Below are 12,548 nucleotides of genomic sequence, written 5' to 3' on the forward strand. Positions count from 1 at the left end.
ATTCTAGGAACTCCATGACCATTATTTTTTATCATCCAATACAATGTAAACAGTGGTCAATACAAGATAGTCATCTATGCATCACTATTTGGCAATTACCAGTACATGCACCGATTGGGTTGAGTCAATTCCCTGATGAAACCTTTTCTAGACTCTAAAGTGAAAAATCCAAAAAAAAAATTGTCATGGTGTTTTTCTCCGTTCAGCCGTTTTCCCACATGCGTACCGGAAAATTACCTGTAAGTCAATATCGGACATTTCCCTTCACACTTCTGCTCTCGCATATGCTCTCGCCCATGCCGGCAAATGACTGGACCCGTTCTATACTTGCGCCCGTTATCGCGCATACCGCTCTTCTGACTGGCTCGAAACTGGTGAAATGTCCGCGATGACGGGGTCGCGCTTATACCGGCACGACAACTTTCACACATGCAGGCATTAGACCACGTTCCGGTCATTTAGCGGTACAAAGCGCATGTGGGAAAACGGCTTTAGTGACAAGTTGACACTTTGGAAATACATGGTTTCCACCGGACAGCGACAATACGCTAATTTCAAATTTCCAACAGTCGCCAGAATAAAACCTTCGCATTTTACATGTCTGCAAACCTGCGATACAAATAATGTTATCGTAAATTTTTAACAAATCTTTGTCATTTTTTAGTTTCTGCAAAGCACGGATAGTACAAACTAAACATAAATTTGAAGTATTTTGAATGCAAATAAAACAACTTTAACAACTCTGGTTATTAGGCAAGTAAAACAACTTTGGTTATGTTTCGGCAAGTAAAAGAACTTGGTTAAGGTTAGGCCCTAACCCTAACCGTTAGGACTTTGGTTTGAGTTAGGCTTAAAGACGAACTGAACCCAACGGAGCCCAAGTAGCGCGAGGGTCGGAGACGTTTCAGAGTCTGAAAACAAATCTCGTCTGAGATGACAGGATTGAGAGGCGGGCCATAATAGCGTCTCGATGATTTGATTTGACAATTCTGGGGACTGGATTTGTCGTTGGCCAATCCTGGCGTGTTCCGCCCCCAAATCAAGTGGGATTCAGCGTGTTGTGGTGCTACGCAAGTGGGATCCACAGAGTACCAGGCAGCCAGCTGCTTCCGTGTGGATCGGAAGGGGAGAATCCGATGAATGAGTGCTGCCTGCCCGCCTGGAATCTCGGAGGGTGACCCCTTACGTTAATGTTATCCTGGAATGCGAGTTTAACGAGCCAATTGCATGTCTTTGCATTCTTAGACATTACCGTTTGCGTTATTTTGTATGTTACATACAATTGACCAAGTTATTAGTTCGTTTATGGGCTAGAAATTCTGCCAGGTTACAGACACTAGGCACCATTTCCTCCTTCATTTGGAGGAGAAAATTCTCCTGAAATAAAGATTGATTGACAGCTGAGCTTCCATGTCATGATATGATTGGTTGAAATTTGATAGTGCAATGTGACGTCAGCAAACTGTAGATTACTGTTCTGAATGAAATCTTGAAAAATGAACTTTTGATGTGAAAAAGTGTGAAAAACTAAAGAAATTAGATTTTTGTGAATTTTTTAGTATACATTATTAAATAGGTGCAATACGTAGGTATGTGAACAAAAAAAAAATTGGGGTTCAGCTCGTCTTTAAATAACAAAATAACAAAACCACAATACTCTTACTGGCCACCGCGCTATTTCAATAGCAGACTCTAACATTGATATACATACACGTATCTAGAAATGTTGATATGCAGTGTATTTTTGGTTCAGAAACGTTTACATTCTACGTATCCGTGGGAACATACAATGCCAACATTTTATTCTGGCAACCAAGCTGCAAATTTCATATCAATAAGACGTTACGTCGTCGAAATGCAAATGCCTAATGCGAAAAAGACAAAGAGAGAGGCAAGGGAGAAAAAGATGGGGGGGGGGGGGGAAACGAGGCAGAGAGATGATAGAGAGAGATGCTACTTTTATAGCTCTAATAAAGTGGCAGCTAATTAGTCTCTATGAAGCCACCACTCTGTTCATACGGCTAAAAGGGCAAAGATCAGTCAGCCTCGCCTGGCCTTTGGGACAAGGACGCACACATAGCCTCCACACATGCATGGAAACACACCGGGGGGCATGAATCAGCAATAAAGTCAGCATGTCCCGCTCCTAACGGGGCGTGCCCTGAGGGGTGGGGTGGGGGTGGGGGGTCGCGCGTTAGGTAAGGTGTGTCCTCTTCTTGACACTCAAGGCGATGAAACCCTTGCTTGTTCCAGACAAGACTCTGCTTTGTCCTCATAGGATCTGGCTGATCTGGAGAGAATTATCTGCCTTTAAGGAAACTTAGCTGGGAGAGATGGGGTGGTCGAACCAGCTCAGGCACGATGCTGCCATAAAAGAAAAAAACAGAGAGAACCTTGAGAAGAACGATCAAGTCCCTCTTTACTTCAAATTGTAAATCTGTTTATTGGGTGATCGGTCACTGTCGGACAAGAGGAAGAATAGCCTGTTACTAATGTGGGGGACGGTAAAAGTGGAGTTTGAGTGACAGTTACACATCTCCTTTCAGAGTGAAAGGGGATTATTGACGGCGGATCCCAGAGTCACTTAAATTATATTGGGACTCAAAAAGTTAACGAGGACGTAAAAACGAGGACTTGGGTGCCAGAAGAGCGTAACTGGCATCCTGGACCAAAATGAGAACTATAAATCATATAAAAGCTCTTGAGGACATCTATTTAGTAGAGCGAGTCTCTTTTTATTTGATGTGCCAGCATCAATATTACAAGACAAAATAGTGTGCATGCAGCACACTATTTTGTATTATATATATTATACAAATATAATATTATATATATACGTATACTGTATATATACTGTATATATACACACACACACACACAGACATAGACATTCATACCTGGAGCTGACGAGTACAACCACAGTCTGATCTGCTGGCTACGGTTGGGGTTAAGGGCCTTGCTCAAGGGCACCTCAGTGGTGGTAATGAGGGGCAAGCACTGCCTTTTCACTTTCCCCACACAGATTTATCCTGCCGGTCCCGGGGATTGAACCGACGACCTTCCGGTCACAAGCTCACTTCTCTAACCTTTAGGCCACCACTGCCCATCTAACTGATATTGAATTGCAGCCAATCTCAATTTGTCTCAAAGTTTAAAACTCTAACTCGTCTGATTCTCTTTATCTGCATCTCCTCCTTTGTGATTGGTATAGATTTAATAAGATAGGCTAAATCAATCAGGCATAATGATGGCCTTTACCGGGATTCACCTCATTGGATTTCCTCATGAAGAGAGGAAGTGTCCCTAATATTTCTGTCCATTCAGTGTATGTAATGTGTCTTATTCATCTAATGAGGGCACACATCCAGAGGTCATGTGTGTGTGTGTGTGTGTGTGTGTGTGTGTGTGTGTGTGTGTGTCCAGCACAAGCAGTCTGGAATGTGATACACTGAACAGATCCAATTTTCTCCACTTGTTGTACAGCTACAGTATCTTTAGTGAGAACCAATTTGAGTTTTATTCAAGCGGCAACCTCACACGCACACGCACACACACGCACACACACACACACACACACACACACACACACACACACACACACACACACACACACACACACAGGCTAATGGAAGTTCATAAGGCCCGCTGAGATGGTAATCCATCAGCAGAAACACACATCTGGTGCAAATGCTCCTCTGGCCTCTTCTCAGAAAAGCTCACAGGGAAAAAACAGAGCCAACACAGGTGTGGACAGACACAGACAGATGACAGACACACAGAGCAGACATACGACAGACAGACAGACAGACACACAGACAAACAGATGACAGACAGAGACACACAGATGACAGACAGAGACACACAGACAGATGACAGGCAGACACAGGACAGACAGAGACAGACAGACAGCAGACCTGTGGCTAACAGTGTTTGCAAATAATAATAATTATTATTATTATTATTTGAATGTGCTTCATGTAGCATTTGAAGGGTTTCACTCCAGAACCTGTTATATCCATTTTGAGAAAATATTGCAACCTGAAATTTATTGGTCAATTTCAAAATCACTAATAATTCTGTCCATGAAAAACTTTCATAAGAAAATGTTTTAACATGACTCCTAATAATCAATGCTAACACATAATGTGCTTTGTTTTAATGCCAGCAGTCAATATGTGAGAGTGAGTGGAGTCTTTTTTTCTTTTCTTTTCTTTTATTTTTAAGGTGGAGAGAGCCGCAGGGATGACGTATTTTTGTAGTCAGAACGCGGAAGTCCCGGACTTCCTGGTTCTTCACTGTTTCTGTCTATGGGATTTTTGAATGGGTTTTTGCCGCGATGCTTCAAATAAGGTCTCTGGGCAACGCAAGCTTAATCAAACGCAAACCAGTGTTCAGCCGGATAATCTTCACACATGAGGACCACTTTGATGAGTTTTGAAGCGTAAATGCGAGCCCTAGAACTAAAAGGCTCTTGCTAAGCTAATCCAGAACTACACACAGTGTCGCATAGGCTTCCCCGTCATGTCACCACTCAACCTGGACTGTTGTTGATGTGTGCGCTGCTGTGCACTGATTATCCCCAGGCTGAACGGGCTGAACCAGGTCAGGGAAAGATAATTTCCGCGTTCGTCCTTTGAAGTGATGACGTTATTGACGTATAATATCCCCGTCGACTCAACAGTGTAGTCTCATTTAGCCGTTTGCTAGCTAGCCGCCCGTTTAACGGCAGGTAAAAGCTTCAAAACTCATAAAAGTTGTCCTCATGTGTGAAGATGATATTACTAAACACTGGTTCGCGTTTGATTAAGCTTGCGTTGCCCAGAGACCTTATTAGAAGCATCGCGCCAAAAACCCATTCAAAAATCCCATAGGCGAAAACAGTGAAGAACCAGGAGTGTTAGCATCGATGATTTCCGGACTCGTTCCTGCGGCTCTCTATTTGGGAATGAAAACAACATCCTCTTTGTGATAGGAAGCAGTGAGGTTTATGGGAAATGTAGTCTTAATTTTGAGAAAATCTAGCACTAACAATACCACTGTCTGTGATACAGGCTACCATTCACCTCCACCATGGTCTGATTTGTTCACAGTATTTATACCAAGGCATCACAATTATTTGATGGTATATGTTGGCACCTTTAACATGTTCTGAGTACCAGATGTTTGGGGTTTACCTGCTTCAGATAATCAGATAGTGTCAGCTAATTTTCCCAGAACATGTGACCCAGCATGGAAAACCAGACATTAGCACATTTAGGGACATAAGATAAGATTGCACTTTACTGATCCCCTTGGGGAAATTTAGCTTTCTTGATTGTTTCTCAAGGACTATTGATCGGGCCGTTGCATTTAGAACTCACATGCATTTAGAGAGAGTTTGAACTATTCAATCAAAAGTGCATTTTGAAAATGGGTCTGCTGTTTAGGAAATGCGAGGCTGTTTTGGTCACATATTCTAAAGTGATTTTCAAATAATTCACAGGTTAAATAAATCCTAATAATAATAATTAGGCCTACCTGCGAATATTTTACCCAGGTCTGGCAGACAGGCAGTTGGGTTGAAGCACATGCAGACAAAGGCTAATGTATCCACCTGCATTTCTCACCATGTGATATCTCATTAAAAATGTTTTGATAGCTGGGCTAACTTGACACTTATCTGCAATTTGACTGTACACTGCCTGCTCTAAAAGCGAATCCCTCCAACTGATATGAGTGCTGGGAACGTAAATTTAAAAAAGCCTGACGGCCAGTCGAGTTTTACAGTATATCAAATGCTCTAGTTCAAGTTCATTTGTTTCTACAGCCCTTCATCAAAAGCATGTCTCAAAGGATTTACAGAGATTGAGCCTAGCTATAGCCTAATCTAACTGATCTTTTACAGAACCAAATAATGCAATATATATGCCAACTAAACAAAACACAGGGAAGAAAAACAAAACAAAACAAAGCAAATGACAGACTAGAGACATAAGCCTATATTGTTTAACCTAGCCTAACCTAAGCACGATGGACCTTTGACCCTCAGTGAAAACAAGGAATCATTCCAAAGAAACCCTTATTAGGGAAAAAATGGGAGAAAACTTGAACGGTGTGAGATAAGAAAACCGAAGAGACAGAAAGAAAACAAAGAGATGAGCAGCAAAAATAAATACCAATTGAAATGTATATGAATATTCTGATGCCATTAGGGCAGTGGTTCTCACCGTGCGGTCCGGGGGAGAACCACCAGGGGTCGTTGAGGGGGTTGGGGGTCCCCAGCAAACTGTTGTTAACACAATTAGAGAATGTATAAGATTGACTATTTTAATCATAGTTTTCACTGACATCTCTCATCACCACCTTTTGCAGATAGTTAAGCATGATTCTCGACAAAATCATATCTAACAATAACAGAGACAACATCTCATCAAATGTGTGGTCCATGGCCCTAATGTGGACTAAATTAGGTGGTCCGCGATATGGAAAAGGTTGAGAATCATTGCATTACGGGATAAAAAACAAATGCCATACAGCAAAATAAGGCGACTTTAAACGCATTATGGAGTACCGTAGACACAACATAATAATACAGGAATATTATAAGGATCCACCCCACCCAACCCCTTTTCTCCAGGACCACTACCCCCCACCCAGCCTAATTTCCTGCCCCTCACTTTAATGAACAGAATAACTGAGGAGCTGGAAACATCCTCCCTCCCCCTCCCCCCTCCCTCGGTATAAAAGAGAGGAGGGGTTGGAGAAGGGCAGGGATCAGCTCAGCCAAACCCAGGAGGCTCTGCAGCGCATTAAGAGCACTCAGCCGGTGTTGAGTGAGAGACGTGAACTTCCAGAGGTTCTGACGGACGGAGCGCCACTCTGACACCAATGGCAGTGAGGAGAGCTGCTTTTGGGGATATGACTGGGCTGTCACCACCAGAGCAACACCCCTCTGGTTCGGGAGTTTGAGAGTTACCGGTGAAGTTTGATCCAAGCACTTCTACCTCGGTTGGGAACTAGGTAAGTAAGAGACTATGACTGGGAAACATATGCATTGAGTTTAGTGAGTGTATTGACACTGTTATGGCTGTTATGTCTTAATAGTGAGTTTATAGTGTAATTGTAATGTCTCTGAACAGTGAGCTTATTTTACCTCCTATGGTATCAATGTGATATTCCTAATGGATAATACACATAGATTCTCGTTTAATTATTTGTGCTTGCAGGCCCACGCAAAGAGGAGCAGTCACATTCATCGTTTGGATAAAAAAAAGACAACTTATTGATAAGCTATAAAGTCCATGATGAAGACGCATCTCCTCTGTTTGGAGTTACTGCTCTTGGCGGGACAGCTGCTTGTGACCACTGGGCAGCAGCAGCAGCAGGCCAGTGACCCGAGGAGACAAGTGTCCCAGGACGCCCCGGCCACCCAGAGACCGGGCCTGGTGGAGGGAGAAGACACCCAGAGGCAGGGCCTGGTGGAGGGAGAGGACACCCAGAGCCAGGCCCTGGTGGACAGAGAGGACACCCAGAGACCAGGCGTGGTGGAGAGAGAGGCGGCGGCTCCCGTGCGGCCCAACATCACCATGCCGCGGCGCCGGCTGCCGCCCATGTGCACCGGGCCCACGGAGATCCGTGACACCTTCAAGTACATCAACACGGTGGTGTCCTGCCTGGTGTTCGTGGTCGGCATCATCGGTAACTCCACCCTGCTGAGGATCATCTACAAGAACAAGTGCATGAGGAATGGCCCCAACATCCTGATCGCCAGCCTGGCTCTGGGAGACCTGCTGCACATCATCATCGGCATCCCCATCAATGTTTACAAGGTGAGACGACAGTCTGACGCCTTATAAGATGGTCACGATGTCTTGAGGAAAAGGCACTACAATATTCCTATAGTGACCTATAGTGCATCTGTGGTACTCAATAGTGAGTTTATATTTACCTTATACTTGAGCCGTTTTTATTTCCTTAACACTATAATAATGCCATAATATTTAAAGGGATTTTTCTGCTGTTCTATTTCTTTCGTAAAGTTTGTTACAGGATTACTAAATTCTGCTAAAATATTCTGCTGCATATAGGCTATTTAGTCAGGTCCATATTAGAAAACCTCAAGAGAAGTAGCTTAAATCATACAACCCCCCACCCACCACACCCCATCGCTCTCTCTCTCTCTTCAGGGGGCTTCCAAGTAGTTTTTGCATGTTATTACTGAACTGAATTCTGAGCTCCTCTATATCCCTTCATGTCCCTGGCATGTTTTTATCTGTCGGCCTAGTGTGTGTGTGTGTGTGTGTGTGTGTGTGTGTGTGTGTGTGTGTGTGTGTGTGTGTGTGTGTGTGTGTGAAGACCAAGAGTATTATGTACCGTATATTTGGGTAAGGGGGGCCAAGCATGTTAAAACAACTAAGTGCATACCAGAAGAGAGAGAGAGAGAGAGAGAGAGAGAGAGAGAGAGAGAGAGAGAGAGAGAGAGAGAGAGAGTGGTATATGAAGACAGAGCCACATATGATTCCAATAGGGCCGGACTCACATTCCAGTAGCCCATCCAAATCAGGCATGAAAGCCTCACGCAGGTTAGCCAGAGTCCTGTTGTTCTCCGAGAGCTCTTCTCTGGCTTCATGGTGCCTTGATGTCAGACAGATGCCTCATTGTGCTTCTAAGACAGGTTAAAGAGAGAGAAAAATAAAAAGCTCTGGGTGTTCACAGAAGTTCAAGTTGTCCTGGTCAATTAGAGATGCACCATATTGGACTTTTTGCCGAGATCCGATATGCCCTTATTTTGCCCACCTAATTTCAGCGAACATCAAGTCTCTCCTGTCGTGATGGACCCACTGGCAGATGCATGCAGGCATAAACACAATGCTTTTCCAAATGTACACGTTCACTGGGCAAAATAAGAAAACTAGTCAAGCATCGAGCATTTGGGCATAATTAAAGCGTCATTTTATCGGCCTGTCATATCGGCAGAAATGTTCGTTTCGGGCCGATGCCGATCTTTTATTTTAAAGCCTTTATCGGCCGATACCGATGATGATGTCATCGTGGTCAACAGTGGGATGTCTGTGACGGGGGAAAACAAAGTGGAGCCAAAGACAATTTGCTGCACTCCTGCTCCTGGTTAAACCCATCCATCTCCCTCCCTCTCCCCCGCCCTCTCTCCCCCTTCTCTATCTCTCTTTCCCTCCCCTCCCCCCCCCTCCCCTCTCTCAGCTCCTGGCAGAGGACTGGCCGTTCGGAGTGGCCTTGTGCAAGACGGTGCCGTTTGTTCAGAAAGCCTCCGTGGGAATCACAGTGCTGAGTCTGTGCGCTCTGAGCATTGACAGGTACTGGAATGATAAGATTCTATCTGACTTTTTTCCACTAACATTGTGGTGTTTGTAGAAGAGAGAGATAGAGAGAGAGACAAAGTGTAATGATGAAGTCATCAATTCATTTTGATTGGTTGGTTAATGGACAAAAAAACAACACAATAACTGAATGCTCCAGGTATCGCGCCGTGGCGTCGTGGAGCCGCATCAAGGGGATCGGCGTCCCCAAGTGGATGGCTATCGAGATCGCCCTCATCTGGATAGTATCCATCACCCTGGCCGTGCCGGAGGCTGTGGCCTTCGACATGATCACCATGGACTACAAAGGAGAGCACCTGAGGATCTGTCTGCTGCACCCCATGCAGAAAACAGACTTCATGATGGTGAGGTGAAACGCAAGGGCCTTCAGAGACAAATCACTCGCTTGGATGGTGTGTGTGAGGACCGCGAGGACTGTGTGGACACAGCTGCACAACGCAAACCTGCACATGCACACACTGTGACAGCTTCCTGGCTGGGTCTTCATGGTCATACAGAGTTTATGGAAGATGTAGCATTGTCCAAAATTCCTCCCCGGCGCTACTGTAACTGCAATACATATATCACTGGAGTTCCTGCTCCTTTTTCTCACTGAATATATTGCTGAGTGAATGCGTGCAGGCATGTGTCTCCCACCTAGAAATAACAACAAGGAACAGTTACAATCCCACCAAGGTCTAATGATAAAGTGAGTTTGAATGGATGAGTTAAAGTCACACCCTTGACTCAGTCTGCAGAAATGCACTTTAGCTGTCGTCTCATCTCAGTATCACTACAGCAATCTGATGCTACTCTGCTATTCTAGGATGAATTTCCCCAAGGGGATAAATAAAGGATAACTTAACTTAACTTAACTTATTCTGTCTCCGTAGTTTTATAAGTTGGCGAAGGACTGGTGGCTGTTCAGCGCATATTTCTGTCTGCCGCTGGCCTGCACCGCCATCTTCTACACCCTGATGACCTGCGAGATGCTGAGGAAGAAGAACGGCGTCCAGATCGCCCTCAGTGACCACCTCAAACAGGTGGGTGGAAGGGCGGTGGCAGCCATCTTTGAAAGGCAGCGTTTCACGCCAGCCACGCTTTTTTCACACCGAATTTAATGACGTTTTTTTCTCACTTGAGTCTTTTGGAATTCCTGCTTTAGTAATTTGGTTTAGGTAACTGCGTTCTTTGTCACTGATGTCTCTTTCACACCAAAATGCTCAATATATTACTGCACAATGATTTATGTATTTATGGCATGTATTTGTGTGTGTGTGTGTGTGTGTGTGTGTGTGTGTGTGTGTGTGTGTGTGTGTGTGTGTGTGTGTATGCGCGTGCGTGTGTGTAGCGGAGGGAGGTGGCTAAGACAGTGTTCTGCCTGGTGCTGGTCTTCGCGTTATGCTGGCTGCCCCTCCACCTCAGTCGCATCCTGAAGCTCACCATCTACGACGAGAAAGACCCCAACCGCTGCGAACTGCTCAGGTAGGGCAGAGGACAGAACAATGAAAATAGTAGAAATAGTAACAGAGAATGAATCACCCTCCACAAAGGGGGAGACGGACCACTAAAATGCGTCTCTGTAACCTCTCCAGTTTCTTCCTGGTCTTGGACTACATTGGAATCAACATGGCGTCCATCAACTCCTGCATCAACCCCATCGCTCTCTACATGGTCAGCAAGCGCTTCAAGAACTGCTTCAGGGTAAAGCGGCAACTCAATCTCAACAGACGACTGGAGAAAAAAAACTGAATGGTGCATTTTGTGACGACCCTCAAACTCTTAAACATATCCCCCCCCATCTCCCCTCCCCCTCTTCCTCTCCTCTCCTCCCCTCCCCCTCTTCCTCTCCTCCCCTCCCCTCCCCCTCTTCCTCTCCTCTCCTCTCCTCCCCTCCCCCTCTTCCTCTCCTCTCCTCTCCTCTCCTCCCCTCCCCTCCCCTCCCCCTCTTCCTCTCCTCTTCAGTCGTGCCTGTGCTGCTGGTGCCTCCCGGCCGAGATGCTGATGGATGAGAAGCAGTCCTGCATGAAGCTGAAAGTCGCCGACCGGCCCTCCGACCAGAGCAACTCCCGCACCACCAACAAGTCCATGACCGCGTGAGGAGGAGCCGCTCGCAGGAGGAGGCTTCCAGGTGAGGAGGAAGGCGATACGGCAACAACAACAACAACAACAACAACAACAGAAGCTCAATAAAGAAGTATGGATGATTACTCTTGCCTTATCCAGAGCATCACACGAAGCGGCCTTCGACTGTCACCGGACGCGCCTTTGGAAACGCCCTCTGTGGTGGACTGACGTGAACTTATTCTGAGCCTAAACCTCGAAACACTTGCTGGTACGGACTGCCCTGCGCTCTCTCCATCCAGGGAGTGCCGTACACCAGTAGACTTCAAACGGGAATGAACGTGACGTGTAGACGCGGCGGAAACGAACTGCGATGATAACACCGGAGCAGAGACACGAGCGGGGGGCTAAAGTGAAAGTGTTATGAGTGAAGAGGTGATGAGAGCATGAGGAGTGACGGCTGATCAGGCTCGCCGCCTGCATACGCGTGAATGTTATTTTGACGTAATAGAAGAACCTCGTGAGAATGTTTCGCTAGTCGCACTGTATGGACTATATTTTAGCGTCACTGCCGTGTACTGCAGCAGATTGGAAAATGCAAATGCTAACAACAGTGATTTTTCTTTTCATCTTTGAGATTTGTTTACTTTGCTCCTCTTAAACGAATGTGTGTCATTTTGTATATTTTATCGTGTCCTTTAGAGTGTTAATGTCCCACTAGGTATAGGGGTTATGCTGATGGTCACGTGACCAAACCGCCCAGTGTTGTTTGCGTTTACCGCGCTCAGCTCTCGAGTCGGGAAAGCGGAAGAGAGCTGGCTCGTATTCCGGTTTGGTCACGTGACCTTCAGCATGAAGCCTATTGAACTACTGATGGTGTGTGATGTCGGCTGTGTGACTCTTCTATTGTCTGTACTATGTGTACGATATCGGGCCTGTTCTCGAGGCTCCATTTGCTTCATGATGGTGTTTGCTCAGTATGATCTTTACCGGACACGTCGCCTTAGTTGGAATGACAAGAGGCTGGTGGTTTCTTTTTGCATTTGCTGTAAATAAATAACTGAAATAAATAAATAAATAGATCAAAATGATCCAAATTAATCTAGCCACTCTCATCCTTTGATTGTCCACCCATTATGTGTGTAGAAACTACGGATGCAGCGATTTACC

General features: G+C 45.3%; 1 protein-coding gene across 1 annotated transcript; it reads left to right on the plus strand.

Moving 5' to 3' along the window:
* Positions 1-7,283: 7,283 nt before the first annotated feature.
* Positions 7,284-11,414, plus strand: ednrba (endothelin receptor Ba; the record flags this gene model as incomplete). The annotated part of the gene is made up of 7 exons (XM_083659024.1): positions 7,284-7,808; positions 9,199-9,311; positions 9,475-9,679; positions 10,208-10,357; positions 10,666-10,799; positions 10,910-11,018; positions 11,280-11,414. The coding sequence occupies 7 exons, from the start codon at positions 7,284-7,286 to the stop codon at positions 11,412-11,414; spliced, it is 1,371 nt and encodes a 456-aa protein (XP_083515150.1).
* Positions 11,415-12,548: the final 1,134 nt, after the last annotated feature.

Source organism: Poromitra crassiceps (genome assembly GCF_964638095.1).
Source record: "Poromitra crassiceps genome assembly, chromosome: 23".
Lineage (NCBI taxonomy): Eukaryota > Metazoa > Chordata > Actinopteri > Beryciformes > Melamphaidae > Poromitra > Poromitra crassiceps.